Consider the following 22,039-nt stretch of genomic DNA (forward strand, 5'->3'; position numbering starts at 1 on the left):
CCCGAGACAGCTGGGAGCCCGGGCAGCCCACAAGGAGCTGCCTAGCGCCCGCCGGAAGAGCCGGGGTGTTGCGTGGGGCGTGCCAGAGGTGAGAGGAGTGCCGGGGGCGTCTCTGAGCCCTAGCCAGTCTGTGCTGCTTTGGGGCCATCCGGCCGACTGCGCACAGAGGTGGTAATCGAGGGGGGGATTGGCCCCTGGAGCCCCCGCAGCGCTGGTGGAGAGACGCGGCTTAGGAGAGATATAGCGGCTGCTTCGGTCCGGACCGGTGAGAGGCGGAGCGCCGGAGCGAGAGCAGCGGCTCGCAGTGGGGCTTCCCGGTGTCTGGGGTGCTCCCTACTAACGGTGGTAGCAGCGAAAGTGTGGTGGCATCCTGAAGCGCCTTCCCTCCTCGGATCTGGGCACCATCCTGGGATCGGCGGCTAGGTCGGGCCGCGAGGGAAACACCTGGAGGCCTTGATTTATCCATGCCTCTGCGCCCGACGCCCTGTCCCTTCCCCCCCCAGCCGAGAACACCCCAGGGGCGGCGGCGGAGTGGCGGCCTTGCCCGTGTATGCAGATACGGGCCTGAGGCGTCCCGGCAACATCGCGTGCGGGCCTCGCCGCTGGAGAGACGCGGCAGGGGAGAGGCATAGCAGCTACCTCAGGTCGAGTGTCACAGTGAGTGGGTCGCTCCATACTAACGGAGGCAGCGGTGATTGTGTGCAGGAGTGGTGAGCGCTCGGGGGCCTCCTGTAGCGCCTCCCTCCCCCCCGGAGCATAGCACCATCCTGGGTTCGGCGGCCAGGCGGGCCACAGGGGGAATATCTTAAGGCCTTGGTGTGTTTCTGCCTCTGTGCCGAATGCCTTGCTCGCCTTTCCCCCTCCCCGTGAACACCCTTGGCAGTGACGGCGGTGTGGCGGCCCTGCTCCTGGATGCGGGTACAGGCCTGAGGCATCCGGGAAGCATGATGGTGGATGGACATCGGTGATCACCGGGCTCAGAGGCGCTCCACGGCCTTGCCGCAATCGATACGGACCTGATTGAGGAGGCACGGCGGCTGGGCCGGGCGGCGTGAGAGCGGTGAGCTGCTGGTGCAGGGACATAAGGCTGCACACTAGAGATCAATTACCGGGGGCAGGTACCTCAAGCGCGGAGGGACCCACACCCCTCAGTACCCTTGGGCTAAAAGGAGGGATCGGCGGCACGGTCGGGCCGCAGGAGGGCGAAAGGGACCGCCTGGCTTCCCTGAGTTTCCGCCCTTGGGGCGTCCATGTCACAGGTTGGTAGGACCACTGGGCCCTGAAGATACTTTTTGCTGCTGATCTGCACAGTCGGAGGCCTGCCCACAATATCACAACAGTGGTTGGTCGAACCACGTGCACGGCGACGGGGGACTCTCACTAGCGGTGAGCTCCTGGGGTGGCACTGGCCCAGTGGTGACTCTCAGCTAGTAACATTGTGCAGCCCGGTCAGTTTGGAGTGTGCCTGCGCTGCAGGGGCTGCCGTGCCGGTGCCTGGCCTGCCACGGTTTGACTCTCCGGGGTGCTTATGGACAGCGAAGATGACGAGAGACAAGGGCAGTGGCGGCTCGACCAGGCATGGGCCCATTGATAAGTTCACCAGCCCGGGAGCGACGGCGGGGGCCGCGGGGGGCCAACAAGATGCTGTCCCGGACAATGCAGCCCTGATGGCGACCATTAATCAATCTCGGGACATGTTGGATGCCAAAATTGGGTTCTGATGTCATGTTACTGCGCCAGGACCTGCAGAAACAGTGTCCCTTATCACGGAAGTGGAGACTCGCATCTCAGGTGTGGAAGATGATGTTACGGCTCTGATGCAAAAGGTGGCGAGCATGGAGAAAGTCCAGAAGGGACTTGATCTTCAGGCTGAGGATGCCGAAGGACGGGCCCGGAGAAACAATCGACGATTCGTGGGATTTCCAGAGGGATGCGAAAACGGCTACATCGAACGCTTCCTCGCACAATGGCTTGAAAGCTGGCTCTCTCCGGAGGTCATGTCCAGGTGCTTCGTTGTGGAACGGGACCATAGAGCGCTTATTCAAAAGCCACCAATGGGGGCGCGCCCACGGCCGGTGATAGCGAAACTGATGAACCATCTGGATCGGGATGCTATTCTGAAACAGGCCTAAGCCAAAGAACCTCTGCTCTATAAAAATGCGCGTATACTGATATTTCCGGACTATACGGGCAGGTACAGCAACAGCACCAGTCATTCATGGCCACGAAGGCACGGCTCCGAGACCTTAAGCTCCCGTACTCACTCCTGTTTCTGGCTCGCCTGCGGGTGGTGAACCGCTCCTGCACACACTTTTTTGATACTTTGGAGGAGGTGTTCAAATGGAAGGATGAAACAGTTCGCATAAGGGTGCACACGCTGCCAGGGAGGGAGTCGGATTCCTCGTCGAGTGAGGTAGCGCCGCGGGGACCCCCCTGTTGGGGACTGGGAGCCAACGTCCTCAGTAGCGCTGTGACCGTCCTGACTATATCGGAAGCGGTCGCTCCCCACGCTCCCTGGTCTCCCTTGGGTATCGTTGGGCTTCATTGGAATTGCTACCTGCTTAGGTTTCATAGCGCTCTATTAATCAGTTGTAAATTGTAATCTCATATAGCGCTCGATTGCTCATTTGTGCTTTGTAATTTGATAGCGCTGTATTGCTCATTGGTGCATTATCGTAGCGCTCGTATTGCATCACAGAAAATAAATAGTATTGCCTGATTGTGCCGGTGCCACTGCCCACAGCGTAATCCCACTTTGTGCCCCTAACCCGTTTCGGTTTTGCTTTTGCTGCCATCCATTTTGTTGTTGTGCCTCGGAGCCCGTCCTCTCCACCCCGCTCCCGCCTTCCAGCTGCTCCTCCCTCCCACTGACTCCTGAGGCTCGCTCCGTCCTCAGTAGCGCTGTGACCGTCCTGACTATATCGGAAGCGGTCGCTCCCCACGCTCCCTGGTCTCCCTTGGGTATCGTTGGGCTTCATTGACATTGCTTGTTGCTTGAAAGAATTGCTGCCTGCTTAGATCTCATAGCGCTCTATTAATCAGTTGTAAATTGTAATCTCATATAGCGCTCGATTGCTCATTTGTGCTTTGTAATTTGATAGCGCTGTATTGCTCATTGGTGCATTATCGTAGCGCTCGTATTGCATCACAGAAAATAAATATTATTGCCTGATTGTGCCGGTGCCACTGCCCACAGCGTAATCCCACTTTGTGCTTGTGTTTCAAAAAATTGCTGATAAATGTAAAAAAGAAAAATAAACTTGTTTGGAAAATTAAATCCAGTGGTCACACGGTACAGATTGACTGTGTGTCTGGTGAATTGTTTCACGAATAATCCTGTCCAGCCACCCTGTTCTGTTTTTCCGTATTGCTCATTGGTGCATTATCGTAGCGCTCGCATTGCATCACAGAAAATAAATATTATTGCCTGATTGTGCCGGTGCCACTGCCCACAGCGTAATCCCACTTTGTGCCCCCAACTTGTTTCGGTTTTGCTTTTGCTGCCATCCATTTTGTTGTTGTGCCTCGGAGCCCGTCCTCTCCACCCCGCTCCTGCCTCCCAGCTGCTCCTCCCTCGCTCCGCCCCCTCCACTATCCACTTATGACAGATGCTATTGCGCGCAGCGTTCACGCGCAGCGGACGCGCCCTATGCGCGCCAAAGGTACGCCAAAGGTAAGCCCGTCTACGCCCGTCCGCGCCTGGACCGCGCCCAGCGCCAGACCCCCTGTCCCCCGCAAAACCCACTCCACTCGCATAACGTTTGACGCCGCAACCCTCTCTGCACTCAACCCCGGCCGACCACCAAACTGCTACCAAGCCGCCCCAGGACACACCCATGGACCCTTCACCTGCCACTCCTGCAAGTTCGACTGCATCAGGACCCACACCAAATCCACAAACTCCAAACTGAGCTCCGACACTAACCACCTAAAGTGCATCCTGCTCAACACCCGCTCGGTCCACAGACACGCCATTGACCTTTGGAACCTACTCGACACCACATCGCCGGACGTCGCCTTTCTTACAGAAACCTGGATGAACGCCTCATCAGCACCCGACATCGCCATGGCCATCCCGGACGGTTACAAGATCATCCGAAAGGACCGCATCAACCAAACTGGAGGAGGCATCGCCATCATCCATAAGAACACCATCCGCATCACGACCAGTTCCGATGACAACCTCGCAGCCGCCGAACACCTTCACTTCCAGATCCACACCGACCCCAAGACCACACTCAGAGGCACTCTCATCTACAGGCCACCAGGACCCCTAACACAATTCAGCGAAAACATCACTGACTTCATCAGCCCACACGCCCTCCCCTCCGAGGACTATTTTCTACTGGGAGACCTTAACTTCCACCTGGCAAAGAACAACGACAGCAACATCACCACCCTTCTGGACAACCTCGCCAATCTTGGACTCAAACAAATTGTTAACACCCCCACCAACTATGCCGGACACACGCTTGATCCAATCTTCACCTCCAACAAGCACATCTCCTTCAATCACACCACAGCTCTCCATTGGACAGACCACAGCTGCGTTCACTTCAACTACAAAAAGACCACGACCCACAACCAACCACAACCAATTCCCCGCAGAAACTGGAACAAAATTACCACCGACCAACTCTTCACATCGCTTCACCAAAACCCTCCTGCAAAATCATCGGACCCAAACCTTGCAGCCACCAACCTCACACAATGGATCACCCACAGCGCTGACGAATTAGCACCCCTCAAAAAACATCAAATCAAGCAAAGTAGCAAAAAAGCCCCCTGGTTCAACGATGACCTTAAGAAATCCAAGAAGTTCTGTCGCACCCTCGAGAAAGCCTGGAGAAAAAACCCAACCACTGACAACCTGGCCACCTTCAAGAATGCCACCCGCAAACACCACCAACTGATCCGATCCACCAAGAAATCAGCATTCAAGGATAGACTCGACAACAACGCCCACAACAGCAAGGAACTATTCAACATCGTCAAAGAATTTACCAACCCCACCACCGGCACCAACGACATCACTCCCTCCCAAGACCTCTGCGACTCCCTAGCCTCATTCTTCCACAACAAAATCGCTGACATACACAACAGCTTTGAAAACCAGTCCGGAGACCATTCCACCCCACCCACCTCCGAACTTAAACCCCCCTCCAACAACCTTTGCACCTGGAACCCTATCACCACTGAAGACACCATCCGCCTGATGAACTCTATCCACTCAGGATCTCCAACCGACCCATGTCCCCACCACATTTTCAACAAAGCAGACTCCATTATCGCACCCCATCTCCGAGACGTCATCAACTGCTCCCTCAACTCCGCTACCTTCCCGGAAAGCTGGAAACATGCCGAACTCAGCGCCCTTCTGAAAAAACCCACAGCAGACCCCACTGAACTTAAGAACTACCGCCCCATCTCGCTCCTCCCATTCCCTGCCAAAGTCATTGTAAAAGCAGTCAGCTCGCCGCCTTCCTCGAATCCAACTAATCCCTCGACCCTTCACAGTCCGGCCCTTCGACACAGTCTGTCATAGCACCCTTATACAACGACTCAGCAACGTCGGAATTCAAGGCAAAGCATTAGACTGGATCATTTCGTTCCTCGCCGGAAGAACCCAGTAAGTCCGCCTCCCCCCTTTTAGATCAGAGGCCACCGAAGTCATCTGCGGCGTATCACAAGGATCATCACTCAGTCCCACCCTCTTCAACGTATACATGAGTCCCCTCGCATCCATCGCACGCCAACACAACCTCAACATCATCTCCTATGCAGACGACACCCAGCTGATCCTCTCCCTCACCAAAGACCCAAACACCGCCAAAACCAATCTACACGAAGGGATGAAAGAAGTAGCCGAGTGGATGAAGAACAGCCGTTTAAAACTGAACTCAGACAAAACGGAAGTCCTCATCTTAGGCTCATCCCCCTCCGCCTGGGACGACTCATGGTGGCCGCCGGCCCTGGGAAACGCACCCATACCTACAGACCACGCACGTAACCTAGGCTTCATCCTGGACTCTTCCCTCTCGATGACCAGACAAGTCAACGCCGTTTCATCATCATGCTTCAACATCCTACGTATGCTCAAAAAAATCTTCCGTTGGATCCCCACCGAAACAAGAAAGACGGTCACCCACGCACTGGTCACAAGCCGACTGGACTACGGAAACACCCTTTATGCCGGAACCACATCCAAACTACAGAAAAAACTCCAACGCATCCAAAACGCCTCAGCCAGACTCATACTAGACATCCCCCGCCAAGCTCATATTTCCGGTCACCTGAAAGACCTCCACTGGCTCCCCGTCAACAAGAGAATAACGTTCCGTCTCCTCACCCACGCACACAAAGCCCTCTACGACCTAGGACCCGAATGCCTCAACTCGCGCCTATCCTTTTACACCACCACCCGCCAACTACGATCGTCCAATCAAGCCCTCGCCGCAATTCCACGCATCCATAGATCCGCCATGGGGGGGAAGATCCTTCTCCTACTTAGCGGCCAAAACCTGGAATTCTCTCCCCACCCACCTCCGCCTCACACAGAACCACCTCTCCTTCAGAAAGCAACTAAAAACCTGGATATTCGATAAGTAAGTAACCCCCTCCCTCAAGCGCCTTGAGACCCTCTGGGTAAGTAGTGCGCTATATAAATGCTAAACTTGAACTTGAACCCTGCCGCGACAGGTACTTCAGCGCTTATGAGGTATGGGGTGGGGGGTTTGTTAGGGGGGGTTGTTTTGGGGTATGAGTTGCACGTCCACAGGGGGTTCACTACGCTACACTCACGCACCACAGCGGCCCTATGCCCCGGCTATGGCTCTGTCCGTTCCCTTTTGGCTGAGAGGTCGGAGCGGGATCAGGTGTCCCTGGGTTCTCCTCACATAATCAGCTGGAATGTGCGTGGGGCCCTGGACAAAATTAAACAAGGGGCGATACTCTGATATGCAAAGAAGGCCAATGCCGATGTTCTCTTGTTGCAGGAAACTCACTTAATAGGTACGAAGGCCCTCTGTCTACAGCGGTATGGATTCCAACAGGTCTTTCATGCTGGATTTACGCGGGGCTCGAGAGGAGTGGCAGTTCTGGTTCACCGCAGGGTCCCATAGTACATGTTAAGCACTGGGCAGATACACAGGGGCGATACATGTTTATCCATGGCACAGTGGGGGATGATCTTCTGATACTTGGTTGCGTATATGCCCCCCCTCCCTTACAATGGTCATTTGTGGAAAGGCTGCTTACCCTATGGGCTGATATCCCAGATGGGATGTCTGTGATAGGTGGGGATTGGAATGGCGTCATGGATGGGGTCAGGGACAGGAGCAGGGGAGGAGGTCTGGAAGGTGGTCAACCCATGTAATTGCAATCACTGGTGACAACCCTTGACTGAGCGGATACATGGCAGTATTCACATAGAGACGGGCGGGAATACACCTACCTCTCGGCAGTATATAAGTCCTTCTCCAGAATCGACTACATATTTGTTCCCCGAGTGATGTCTGGGAGGGTGGTGTCGGCTGAGATTCTTCCCCACGGCCTTTCTGATCACTCCCCCGTGTCCGTTGAGCTTCACATAGGTAGGAGGCGACAGCCATTTCATTGGCGCCTCTCGGTATGGCCCTGGGTGAGCTCAACTCTGGGAAGGCTCTTGGACCCAATAGGTTCCCTAGCGAATTCTTTAAACAATACAATGTACAGCTGGCTCCGTACTACCGGGCGGCCCCGGAGGAGGCTAGGGAGGTGGGCCGGCTCCCCCCGGACTGGAGGCATGCGGAGGTGGTGGTGTTCCACAAGCCTGGGCGACCCCGGAGCAACATGCCTCCTACCGCCCTATTTCCCTCCTGAATGTGGAGGCCAAGGTTCCGACCAAGGCATTGGCTAATCGCCTCCTGCCTCATATTTCGGCGCTTGTGCATCCAGATCAGGCCGGGTTTATGCCCCGGAGGGCCACCAAACATAACATAAGGTGGGCGCATGTGGCAATGGCAGCGGTTCGACAGACTGGAGAGCCGGCGGCCCTCCTTTTGGCAGGCATGGACATGGCGTTTGTTTCCCTGAGTTGGGTATACCTCTTTGCACTGTTACATAGACTCAATTTTGGCCCACGCTTCATGTCATACCTGATGCTCCTATACACGGATTTGATGGTCTCTATGCGTTTGGCAGGTGCGGTCTCTTCCAGCTTCTGTATCAGACGCGGCACAAGGCAGGGGTGCCCCCTGTCGCCGTATCTATTTGCCTTGGCTTTGGAGCCGCTGGCTGCGGGGTGCACATCAACGCACAGTTCCGGGGTTATGAGTGGGCACCGGGGCTGTCGGATAGGCTCGCACTGTATGCGGATGATATCTCCTTTTTCATCACAGACCTCGACAGATCGGAACCGCGGCTGCTTGAGATAATGCAGATCTTTGGGGAAACGTTGGGCTCTATATGAACCCCCACAAATCTACGCTGTGGATTCTGGGAGACGGGGCAAGAGTGGGAGAATGGGCATCTACGATTCAGGTGGCAGTGGGGGGGGCCTTAAATATCTGGGGGTGTTCCTCTCGGAGGTTCCCGTGATCTCCTGGGAGCGGAACCTGGTGCCAGTATGGGAGCGGGTCCGAGCGGATATTAAACTCTGGTCGCGCATGCCATTGACAATATATGGCAGATCGGCAATTTTTAAAATGGTAGTGCTGTTGCACCAGATGCAGAATCACCCGTACCCGATTTCACCCAGATGGTTCCGGTTGGTGAACTCAGTACTTGGGCAGTTACTGTGGGCCAGGGGAGCGGTGCGGGTGGCGTTGCACACCTGCTTCCTGTCCACCTACTGCAGAGGACTCGCGACATAGGATATACTTCCATACTACCAGGCGTCGCATCTACTGGTCCTTAATGAGTGGTGGTATGGTGGAAGGGAGAACCCGGCCTATGCCTTGGAGCATCGACTCATAGGTTCACACACGCTCCACACTCTCTTTTACTCATTGCGGCCGCGCTGCCACTGACCACGCGGGTGGTGTTCCAAATTTGGAGGCAGGCGTTAAAGCGTATGGGATGGTGGAATACCCTGACCTGAGAAACCCCCCTATGGCACAACGGGCACCTGCCCGACATTGCGGCTCTCCAGAGCTTCAGGGGCTGGGATGCCATAGGAATCTCGACCCTGGGGGATGTCATGAAAGATACTACACTTAAGTCATTTCGGGATCTGAGGGAGGAATTCTGTATGCCCCGTTTTATCGATACCTCCAGTTCCGCCATGCAATATCCCCCAGCCGGAGGGATCTGGAGGCTCTCCCCGAATTTAGTCCATTGGAGGCGAAGGTCTTCATGGGTGATCTGGAGACCAAGAAGATCTCCCGGATTTACCAATCTCTGGTTACACACTGCTCGCCCACACTACAGAAGCTTCGGGGGGATTGGGAGCAGGACGTGGGTACTCTGGAGGAGGAAGATTGGAGGGAGGCCCTGGCTGCCCCACGAGGAGCTTCCATAGCGATGCCTCTCCGCCTCATTCAATTTAAGTACCTACATAGGGTATACTTCGACTGAACTCGCTTGTGGAGTGCGGGATTGATTGCCTCTCCAGAGTGTCTTCGGTTGGGCAGGAAGGAAGGCACGTTTCTGCATACTATCTGGCAGTGTTTATCCCTTGACTGATTTTGGAGGGGGGTGTTTTCCTGCCTGTCTGAGGTTTTGGGGTGGGAACTCCCGTGCACGCCACAGTTGGCCTTGCTGCACGTAATGGAGGGAGGGTATTGGGGGCAATGTTTACAAAAGACATCTTATGCAACTGGGCCTTACACTGGCAAAACGAGACATAGCTAGGGCATGGAAGGACCCACGTGCCCCTTCGGTGGCAGCGTGGAAGAATGGACTGGACTTTTGTATGGGGTTGGAACAGCTAATTTTTGTTGCCAAGGGCTGTCCACGTAAACATTACAAAATATGGAAACGGTGGGCGGACTATAGGGGATTGTGGCTGGAGCCCCCCGTTGTCTTGGAAGATCTTCCAGTGGAATCATTACAGGCTCCCATGGTTTTGTTTTAGTGCACCGCGGGGAGGGGCCAGAGGGTGTGTGTGTCTATGCGTATATCTCTTTGTTTTATATGTAAGAAGCGCGAGTTAAACCAGATGCACAATGTGTGACTCGGGGGGGGGGCGTAAGGAGGGGTCGAGTTGGGGGGAGGGGGGGTTCGTGCTCCAGATGTTATCCTTGGATATGTACCTTAGTAGCAATGTTGAAAACTTGATTGCTTTCCTGTTTTTGTAAAGCGATACTGCAGTTGTCTCTGGGGTACAGAGCCCAGCAATGCATGTGCAATCTGACAATAAAATAGGTTTAAAAAAAACTCTTGAAGATCTGCTTGTTTTAGTCTTTTTCGGTCTTCCTGTGTTGGTTAGCACCGAAATATACTTGCGGGTATGAGTCATTGCGCCATATTAAATGAAAAAAAACTGTAACATGGGGACTATTACTGCAAAAGAAGAAAGCTCTTCAGTGAGAGGTCTGAGTGGAGTCTGAAACTCTGTCTCTTGGGAAGTATTTTGGCCCCTGGCAATTCTAAATATAGCCTTGCATCAGTGCAATCGTGAGAAGCAAACTGTCCGCCTCTTCATTGTCATTCAGAACATTTTGGAGCCTTTAAACAGCATCAGAATTCAATCTGTACTTGGCTTCTGCCTACAATAATATTAGCATCAACACAGAGGCTCGGGTTAATCCAAAGTTCAGAGCTGCACCTTGGTAATCTCACAGCAAGACATAGGTCTGGGGCTGGCTGATGTCGGCTCCATCTAAGAAATTGCATCGGCACCAGATCTGGAATGTGGACACCTGGAGTTGGGTCCAGGGCAGTCGGATCCAACAAGACTTCCAGCGGCACAGGAGTGCAAGCAATGGCTGGTGCTGTTAGGGAGCTGAGTGAAGGCCTCTACAGGGTAAGTCGACACCAGGGTCACATCTGCTGCCAGTAGTCCGACCGGGGGCCCCTGCTGCTCAGAAGGACTCCAAGGCACCCCAGAAAGGGCTGGCATGCCCTCTTCATATGCCTTATCTACTAAGGGGTTGACAACAGTCGAGGGAACTCCTGGAGCAAGAGGCCTGAAGTCTGACAATGGAAGCAGAGTTAGGTCTTTGGAGTGATGACCGTGTTACTTCTGTATAGAACAGGAGTGTTGAGAAGTGGACGAGTCCCATTTGGACTAGTTTTGCTTATCTGACTTACCAGAGGATGCATGCCTAGAGAAGGGTTGGGACCTGTAATGGGATTGAGCTCAGGACTTGAGTGCAGGAGTAGATCCACTATTTGGCACACAACTTACCTCACCTTTTGTGTTTAGCGACATATAGTTTCACCTACTGCTTAGTATTTGTCTCATAACTTCAAGACATCTCTAGACACCTCTAGACACCCTAGGCAGACATCATGTGGTGTCCTGCCAAACCTCTTATTCTTCTGTCTCCCCTAGAATCCATCTTATCGCCACATTTGCCTTCTACAATCTCTTTATTTTATCTACATTCTGTTTGGCGCACAACTAACCTCACCTTTTGTGTTTAGCTACATATAGTTTCACCTACAGCTTAGCATTTGTCTCATAACTTCAAGACGTCTCTCGACACCTCTAGACACCTAAGGCAGACATCATGTGGTGTCCTGCCAAATCTCTCATTCTTCTGTCTCCCCTAGAATCCATCTTATCGCCACATTTGCCTTCTACAATCTCTTTATTTTATCTACATGCTGTTTGGCGCACAACTAACCTCACCTTTTGTGTTTAGCTACATATAGTTTCACCTACAGCTTAGCATTTGTCTCATAACTTCAAGACGTCTCTCGACACCTCTAGACACCTAAGGCAGACATCATGTGGTGTCCTGCCAAATCTCTCATTCTTCTGTCTCCCCTAGAATCCATCTTATCGCCACATTTGCCTTCTACAATCTCTTTATTTTATCTACATGCCAACCGACATTATCACAAAGGCCTGTATTCGGTTCCATGTTATCACTTCCAGATGCATAGTGAGGTTGCGGTGGAATCTGATGGCGCCAACTGCTGATGCGCAGGAGCAGTTGTTACGAAAAGGTTCCGGATCCAAGTCTGGTGTCAAGTGAAATTCAAAAGGTAAAGAATCTGCAGGAAGTATTCATCGGAAATGAATACACTGTATGCTTGGCCTGCACAACTGGACTTTAAATTGGAGTCTTTCATGGGATTAGGATAAATCATTTTAGGATTTCTTTTTATTATTTGCAAATAAGGATGAGTAGGGGAACATAGTGTATTTTAATGAGATGTAAATCCGCAGAAGCAATAAACATATTTTTGGTACATAAAATTCCAGAAATCCTAGGAAAAGACGGCACTCACCAGTAAGTTGTCACATATGCCGTTGGCCATTTTCGCAAGTGTATTTGCATCCAGAGGGCATATAACCATCACATCTGCCCGTCTCTGGGGTACAGAGCCCAGCAATGCATGTGCAATCTGACAATAAAATAGGTTTAAAAAAAACTCTTGAAGATCTGCTTGTTTTAGTCTTTTTCGGTCTTCCTGTGTTGGTTAGCACCGAAATATACTTGCGGGTATGAGTCATTGCGCCATATTAAATGAAAAAAAACTGTAACATGGGGACTATTACTGCAAAAGAAGAAAGCTCTTCAGTGAGAGGTCTGAGTGGAGTCTGAAACTCTGTCTCTTGGGAAGTATTTTGGCCCCTGGCAATTCTAAATATAGCCTTGCATCAGTGCAATCGTGGGAAGCAAACTGTCCGCCTCTTCATTGTCATTCAGAACATTTTGGAGCCTTTAAACAGCATCAGAATTCAATCTGTACTAGGCTTCTGCCTACAATAATATTAGCATCAACACAGAGGCTCGGGTTAATCCAAAGTTCAGAGCTGCACCTTGGTAATCTCACAGCAAGACATAAGTCTGGGGCTGGCCGATGTCGGCTCCATCTAAGAAATTGCATCGGCACCAGATCTGGAATGTGGACACCTGGAGTTGGGTCCAGGGCAGTCGGATCCAACAAGACTTCCAGCGGCACAGGAGTGCAAGCAATGGCTGGTGCTGTTAGGGAGCTGAGTGAAGGCCTCCACAGGGTAAGTCGACACCAGGGTCACATCTGCTGCCAGTAGTCCGACCGGGGGCCCCTGCTGCTCAGAAGGACTCCAAGGCACCCCAGAAAGGGCTGGCATGCCCTCTTCATATGCCTTATCTACTAAGGGGTTGACAACAGTCGAGGGAACTCCTGGAGCAAGAGGCCTGAAGTCTGACAATGGAAGCAGAGTTAGGTCTTTGGAGTGATGACCGTGTTACTTCTGTATAGAACAGGAGTGTTGAGAAGTGGACGAGTCCCATTTGGACTAGTTTTGCTTATCTGACTTACCAGAGGATGCATGCCTAGAGAAGGGTTGGGACCTGTAATGGGATTGAGCTCAGGACTTGAGTGCAGGAGTAGATCCACTATTTGGCACACAACTTACCTCACCTTTTGTGTTTAGCGACATATAGTTTCACCTACTGCTTAGTATTTGTCTCATAACTTCAAGACATCTCTAGACACCTCTAGACACCTGAGGCAGACATCATGTGGTGTCCTGCCAAATCTCTTATTCTTCTGTCTCCCCTAGAATCCATCTTATCGCCACATTTGCCTTCTACAATCTCTTTATTTTATCTACATGTTGTTTGGCGCACAACTAACCTCACCTTTTGTGTTTAGCTACATATAGTTTCACCTACAACTTAGCATTTGTCTCATAACTTCAAGACGTCTCTCGACACCTCTAGACACCTAAGGCAGACATCATGTGGTGTCCTGCCAAATCTCTCATTCTTCTGTCTCCCCTAGAATCCATCTTATCGCCACATTTGCCTTCTACAATCTCTTTATTTTATCTACATGCCAACCGACATTATCACAAAGGCCTGTATTCGGTTCCATGTTATCACTTCCAGATGCATAGTGAGGTTGCGGTGGAATCTGATGGCGCCAACTGCTGATGCGCAGGAGCAGTTGTTACGAAAAGGTTCCGGATCCAAGTCTGGTGTCAAGTGAAATTCAAAAGGTAAAGAATCTGCAGGAAGTATTCATCGGAAATGAATACACTGTATGCTTGGCCTGCACAACTGGACTTTAAATTGGAGTCTTTCATGGGATTAGGATAAATCATTTTAGGATTTCTTTTTATTATTTGCAAATAAGGATGAGTAGGGGAACATAGTGTATTTTAATGAGATGTAAATCCGCAGAAGCAATAAACATATTTTTGGTACATAAAATTCCAGAAATCCTAGGAAAAGACGGCACTCACCAGTAAGTTGTCACATATGCCGTTGGCCATTTTCGCAAGTGTATTTGCATCCAGAGGGCATATAACCATCACATCTGCCCATCGTCTTAACTCAATGTGCAGTACTGGGTCAGATCTCTCTTTCCACATCTGGACACAAATATAAAAGGGACATTTTACAAGTCCAGCAAAACTGTAGGGTGAACAAACACATACACAGCTCAGATACCCATAAAAAAGAAGTAAGATTGAAAGAAACCAAGCACAATGCCCTGTTCACCTTGGGGCACCACATATTGGAAAGGCAGGTCTCTATCAACTCTAGTATACTTACAGAGCTTGAAAGAGTTCACTCAACACCAAAATGACCCCATCTCTGAACAGTCTACAGATTATGAAAGAAAAACTGGAAACAATCACATATCATCCTTCTGGTCTTTAGTCCTTTAAAAATAGGGTATTTTGAACTTGTCAAAGGAGTAATGAATATTTAAGTATGTTATCAATATGACTAGTGTCTGCTGGTTCCGCACTTCCAAACTATTCTACTAAGGAAAAAACATAAAGGAAGAGAAGTTGAGAGGAACTGGCACAGGCGAGAGGGGAGGTTGAGGGAAATGGACAAACAATGAGAAAGCGGAAACACCAAATAAAATAGACCAAGGAAAGGGGAAGGGGAGAGGTTGAGTGGGGCAAGCGAAGGAATGACAAAAGGTAAGGAGGACAAAAATGTATTAATCACAAAAAGAACATGAAAGATGAAAAGGTTGTAGAAATAACAATTGATGGGTTATAGAAGGGAAATTTGAGAAACTAGATAATAGGGTGAAAACAGAGAGATTAGGAAATAAAAGGCAGGAGAGGGTAGTTTGGCAGAAACAAGACAATAAAAGAGGAAACATGAAAGAGGGCAATATTGGAGTACATAAAAAGATTATGATGGAGAAAAATATAGCAAAATGAGAAGGGAAGTTAAGGGAAACAAGAAATGGAAAGAAAAAAGGGGAACAGAAAAAGTTGGGGAAACAGACTAATAAAATGGGAGAGGAGAGTTTGGGGGAAACAGCACAACGGGACACAAAACATGTTTGGGAAAAAAGACGAAAGATGGGAAAGAAATAGAGAAAGATAAAGAAAACAGAAAATGAAAAGAAAGGGGGGGCGTGGCTTCCGAGCCAAGGGAAATGGCCACGGTCCGGGAGAGCTCCGTGGAGGCGTAAAGCGTCGGAATCCCTCCAGGCTTCATTTTGCACCACTGCGACCCAGGAATTGCAGCCTTATGGGTCGGAACCTCGCCTCCACCATTAGCGAAGTATACGGGCATTAGGGGTGAGCGGAAGCAATGTTTTTTGGTATTTCTTTCCCGCTCGCGACTCGATGAGGAGCCGCGGCCGCCATTTTGTTTTTTCCTCCGCTCTTTTCGATTCCTGCTTGCCTTCCAGGAACATTCTTCTCATAAAATATCGCTCCAATGCTTTTTTAATTGAGCACTTGTGGCTATTTTTGCAGAGATTTTCTTACTAATGCCCGACTGTATGAGTATATAATGCTCATGGACTGATTTATTGCTCTAGTTTCTGAAGCTCTATTCCTCGCTAATTTTCTACGGCTCTGGACATCATTTTAAATCCTTGTGCTTTCAATTAATATAGTTTGTTTCCCATACTCTTGATGGAAATGCCCCTTACCAACCGCAGTGGCATTCAACAAGCTAATTGTGCATCATTAGAGGATCATAATCCCTTAAGCGTCTTGCAAGAGAATATGGAGGAAATAGTTAATGATTATGCTGGACCAAGAGGCTTGTTACCTAACACAACTCGTTCAAGTTCTAAGCCAGGATCTAAAATACCCTCCTCATCCATCTCTTCATCAGGCAAATGCATAAAGACTAATCCTCCCTCTCCCACTAATTCTTCTTCCTCAATCTCCATGGAACTTCTACTGGAAGAAATCGCTTCACTCAAGCCATACATGGAAGAAACAAACACCCGACTACAGAGCCTTGAGGATAACTGGTCATACACGGAGCAAAAAGTAGAGGACCTTGAAAAACAAATGGATTCTGTTCAAACTATCACGGATCAAGTCCCTTGTATGCACCCGAGATACAACAGCTTAAACAGCAAATTGAAAATTTGGAAAATCGCAACAGGTGTAACAACCTACGCATTTACGGTCTTGCTGAAGGTCTAGAAGGTTCTGACCCATTGTCCTTTTTTCAAACCTTCTTACCAACACTTCTTGGTTTTTCTGACACACCTCCATTGAACATTCAACGAGCCCATCCGTTGGGGCAGAGTCCTCGTTTTTCCTCTTCTGCAACTTCTTCTACGAAACCTAGAGGAGTCATATTGTACTTTTTAGATAATACAGACTTGCTCAAAGTCCTGCATGCTGCCAAACAAAAAGGGAAAATTTCTTGGAATGGCTCTAATCTTTTCTTTGCTTAAGATTACGCGAAGGCTATTGCGGATCGTCAGAAAAAGTTCCTGGATATGAGACCTCCTCTGTGAATGCTTGATGCAGCTTATTCCACCCTTGTTTGTTTAAGGTGACTTATAACAACAAAACAACAAACTATGAAGACCCTGCACTTTTTCAACATTTCTTGAATACCTGCAAAGATTAATCCATGGATGTTCCTCGGCCATGAACATTTTTTGTCTACTTTAAACTGTTTATTAGTAACTGTTTCATCCCCATTCCTGATGTATTCTGTTCTGTCATAATGTCCTTTGATAACATTTTCTTTTTTCATTAGATGCAGTTTTTTGTGGTCCTTCGCTTCATGTCTTCTTCGTTAGCCCTGGAGGATATTCCCTGTGCTGTTTCTACTCCCACCGTCTCTCATTCGGTGTGCTGCCTTTCCTATGTGGCTCCACCCTCCCCACTCTCATTGTCTTCATGTGGTTTGTCTTTTTGTTATATCGCAATTGTTTTGTTTTTTCGCTCTTTCCTTTGTTTTCCCCTTTCCTTACCCTCCCTCTTCTTATCTTCTTTCTTGTTCATACTCTATGAAATCTCTCCTATCATTCTCATTGCCCCTTTTTCAACCCTGATTCTGCACTTATATCTTCATTCCTTTACTCTTTTTCTTTCTCTTAGTAGTATATTTGAAAATGTCACTGTTTGCATAGTGATTGTTCATGTACATTTTATTGGTTATATTTAGTTACTACATGGAATGTTAAAGGAGTAAATAACCCTATAAAAAGACAACAGGTATTAACCCATTTAGCCCAGCTTAAAACAGACATTACATTGATTCAAGAAACTCATTTGTCTGAAACAGTCTATATTGAAAAGATGAAAAGATGTTGGGTAATCAATGTTTCTTCCTCCCCAGCTCTCAGCAAGAAAACTTGAGTTTCTATGCTCTGCCAGAAGAAATATCAGATCTCAGTTATTCATCAAGAATCAGACTCTGATGGTCGTTGGATAATTATTAAACTACTCATTAATCAGACACCCATAGTTCTTTTTAATGTTTATGCACAGGTTAATGTTGATAATGTATTTTGGACCCATATTTCTGATAAACTTCTTTTATTTGATGAATGATTATATTATTATTGGTGGAGATTGTAATCAGATTCTTGACCCTATATTGGACAGACATTCCTCAGTTAAATTTGTCAACACTAAGATGCACTCTCAAATCACTTCTGCCATACACCGCATATCTTTAGTTGATATCTGGAGGCTTTGCAACCCAGATCTTCGAGATCACAATCCCGAATTGATTACCTATTTCAGTAAATCTCTATCCCAGCAAATTCTCCACTCCGAAATTGGCGCTATTTTAATATCAGGTCATGCCCCAGTTTATGTTGATTTTGATTTGATACCTTTAACTCCACATGCTGGTAGATGGCGCTTTAATAATGCATTACTATCTGATCCTAAATTTTCAGACCAATTCAGCACTTTAGTTTCTGAATTCTTATCTTTTAATTCTACTCCAAATTCCTCTCCAATAATGGTCTGGGACTCTTTCAAGGCTGCAGCTAGAGGCTTTAAAATGAATTTTGTTTCTCAAAAAAAGAAATATTCTGAAGCTCAAACTGCCCAATTGCTTACTAAAATCGAACAACTCGAGCTTACCTATCATCACTCCAACACTGAGTCATCTTTAAAGCCCTTATTGATGCAAAATTACCTTCAATAAATTGTCCACAGAAGCCGCATCGTCCTATCTTTTAAAGAGTATTTCTCGCTATTATGGAGGTCAAAATAAAATGGGGAAATTATTGGCTAATTATTTCAAAATACGACGGGAACAGACTAAAGTAGAAAACATACGGAACACTACAGGTACTTCATTATTTGAAGACAGCGATATTTTGGACGAGTTTGGTTCCTTTTAAAAAACTTTATATACTCCTGAACAGCAAATAACCTCACAAGATCTCTCTGCTTATTTTCATTCTATTAACTCCCCTCCCTCACATCATACTGATTTTGCTTCTTTACAAAAAGATATCACCCTTTCAGAAATCACACATGCAGTCTTAGTGTTAAAAAAAGAGGGAAGGCCCCTGGTCCTGACGGATTTACTATTGAATTTTATGCACATTTTGCCAACTTGCTTCTTCCAAATCTATTACTTCTTCTTAATTCCTTTATTGCAGCTGGTTCTTCTTCTGGATCCTTTCAAGAAGCCATGATATGTTTAATGTTAAATTACCACCCAATTTCTTTAGTTAACCTTGATTATAAGATATTCGCAAAGGTTCTTACTCTCCATATTGACCCGTCTGCGCCCATCCGCGCCTTGCCCGCGCCCAGCGCCTGTCCCCCTGCTCCTCGCGCCCCATTAATCTCCTGGTCCTCAGATCAACTTTTATATTTACGCCAAGGCGTCTGCTATCCTGCTATGTGCTGTAACCCTCAAAGCCTGGTAACTACCTCATACTCTTGCCCATGCTGTAATGTTACTATTCCAGCCTTCACCAAACCGCCCCCCCAGTTTAGGCATGTTGCTCACCGCCCGCCCCCGGTAACCTTACACGCAGCCTTAATCAACTGCAGATCTCTTCCAGCTCACGCTTCTGATATATGGCTGTCGTTAGACACCCACAAGTGGGACCTATTATTTCTCACAGAAACCTGGATTAAGGACTCATCTAAGCCAGACATTCACCTGGCTATTCCCCCTGGCTACCGATTTTTAGGTATTAATCGAGAGAGCTCTAAAAGTGGTGGGGGTATTGCGGTAATTGCGAAATCCCACTTTATACTTAGCAGTAAAAGAATTGCTAATATAGGTCTCATAGAAGCTATGCATCTTACGATTAAGGATTCCGCTTGCACCATCTTTGCTGGTATCTTGGTATACAATCCTCCGTCTGCCGCTGCAGCTTCTCTTAAGGCCTTGACGCACTTAATTGCGGATCTCTCACTTAAACATTCCCACTTTACAGTGTTGGGAGATTTTAATCTCCATATGGATAATCCTTCCTGTGCTCAAGCTTCCTTACTTCTGGAAACCCTACAGGGACTTACCTTGTCCCAATTAGTCAAAGGCCCCACCCACAAAGCAGGTCACACACTTGATCTTATTTTCACAAATCACCCTGGCATTTCCACCCTTCCCACCGTCCCCCTTACTTGGTCAGATCATTTTCTTCTTCCCTTTGTGATCACCATTCCACCCCTTCCACCTCCCTCTTCCCTCAACAGAGACAGAGGTCGCAAATGGACCAATGTCACCTGTGAGTCCATTGACTCCTGTTTTCAGTTTCATTTTAATCAGGCGGAAGATCTTGACAAGGAAACAGTAAGATATAATGCCGCCCTTACCTCCGCTCTGGATGCCATTGCCCCTCTTGCCCCTCTGGCATCCTCCAGATCTCGCCCCTCTGCTCCTTGGTTTTCCTCCATGTTGAGGGAAGAAAAGAGTAAGTGCAAGCAGTGGGAACGCAAATGGCGCCAGGATTACGACCCATTGGCCAAACTAGCCTATAAAGCGGCCCTAAATAAATTTCAAAAACTTAAACGCTCTGCTATGAGAGCCTATTTTTCTAATCTTATCTTTCGGGCGCAGAATTCCTCCAAGACCCTCTTCACTATTGTGAAAGATTTCTTGAACCCTCCTGCCTTGAAAACCCAATGCGTCCCCACTCAAGACCTGTGCAATGGACTTTCAGACTTCTTTCAGGATAAAATTGTCAAACTTTCTTCTTCCTTTGACACTGTTTCTCCCAATTTACCTTTTGTTGTTTTACAGCCCTCTCTTTGTTTTTTTAACTCTTTCGGTGAACTTACTCACGATTCTGCTTTGTCGCTACTCCAAAAAGTCAAGTCTGGCTCACCTTTAGACCCAGTCCCTGCTAAGATAATGGGCAATCTTGCCCCTGTTTTAATTAATCCTCTCCTCTCCATCTGGAATTCCTCTTTGACCAATGGCCAATTTCCCTCAGTTTGGAAACATGCTAGGCTACTTCCTATTCTGAAGAAACCTGACGCTGACCCCTCACAATTTTGCAACTATCGTCCCATTTCGCTTCTCCCAAAACCTGCCAAGGTGCTGGAGAAAGTGGTTCAGAAACAACTGGCTCAGTACCTAGACACAAACAAGCTGCTGCATGACTCGCAGTCCGGCTTTAGAACCGGCTACAGCACTGAGACTGCGCTGTTGGAAGTGTCCGAGATAATAAGGGAATCAGTGGATAGGGGCGAGGAGGCCATGTTGGTTCTCCTCGACCTATCCGCTGCATTTGACACTGTGTCCCATGGTATACTCACAGCCCGGCTACAACAGCTGGGGATTGGTGGCAATGCTTTGGCATGGATCAAATCCTTTCTGGCCGGTCGGTCCCAAAGGGTACTGCTGCACCCATTTGAATCAGAAGAAAAACCCCTCCTGTGTGGTGTGCCTCAGGGCTCTGCTTTGAGCCCTCTATTGTTTAATGTTTATCTGGCCCCGCTTGCCAAGGTAGTTGAGTCATGGGGTGTCAGCGTGGTCTCTTATGCTGATGATACTCAGCTGGTGTTTTCATTTAGAGACCACTCTGACTCCCTCTTCTCCAACTTTCGCAACTGCCTTGGCAACATCTGCTCATGGATGGCGGCCAATCATCTTGCTTTAAACACGGACAAAACTGAGGTCCTCTTTTTTAGTCGGAAATGTATTCCCCCTGCAACTTTATGGTGGCCAACCGTCCTTAATCCTCCTCCTATACCAGCGAAGTCTGCTCGTAACCTTGGCTTTGTATTTGACAACACCTTGTCTGGCAAAGCCCAGGTTAACAAAGTTACTGCGGCCTGTTTTAATAAGTTGCGTATGATTAGGAAGATTTTTCCTTTCCTCCCTCTGACTTCCCGTAAAACGGTGGTCCACGCACTTATCACGTCACATCTTGATTACGCCAATAGCCTATATGCCGGTGCCCCCCAATATCTTATAGACCGACTACAAATCATCCAGAATGCGGCAGCAAGGCTCATTGGAAACATTCCTGCTCGCAACTCGGTCAGAGCATTCCGAGACGAGCTACATTGGCTCCCCATTGCCCGTCGCATTGACTTCAAAGTTCTGGTCCTTGCGTTTCGGGCAATTAATGGAACAGGCCCGGTCTATCTTAGAAAAAGGCTCAATTTATCATCCTCAGTAAGACACCTGAGATCTAACAGCCTACGTCTGCTGAATGTCCCCAGATTCAGGCTCTCCCGAAGTGGCGGCAGAACCTTCACCGTCACAGCCGCCAAGCTTTGGAATAGCCTTCC

General features: G+C 48.7%; 1 protein-coding gene across 6 annotated transcripts in view; it reads right to left on the bottom strand.

Annotated features, from left to right (window-relative positions):
• The window catches only part of PPCDC (phosphopantothenoylcysteine decarboxylase), a 1,035,307-nt gene that overhangs the window by 816,583 nt on the left and 196,685 nt on the right, over positions 1-22,039 (bottom strand). For all 6 annotated transcript variants that reach the window (XM_078685116.1, XM_078685115.1, XM_078685117.1 and 3 more), the window contains one exon: positions 14,330-14,458. In XM_078685116.1, coding sequence (XP_078541242.1) covers positions 14,330-14,458 — 129 coding nt within the window. The remainder of the gene's footprint in view (positions 1-14,329; positions 14,459-22,039) is intronic.

Source organism: Lissotriton helveticus, chromosome 3_2 (assembly GCF_964261635.1).
Source record: "Lissotriton helveticus chromosome 3_2, aLisHel1.1, whole genome shotgun sequence".
NCBI classification, from domain to species: domain Eukaryota; kingdom Metazoa; phylum Chordata; class Amphibia; order Caudata; family Salamandridae; genus Lissotriton; species Lissotriton helveticus.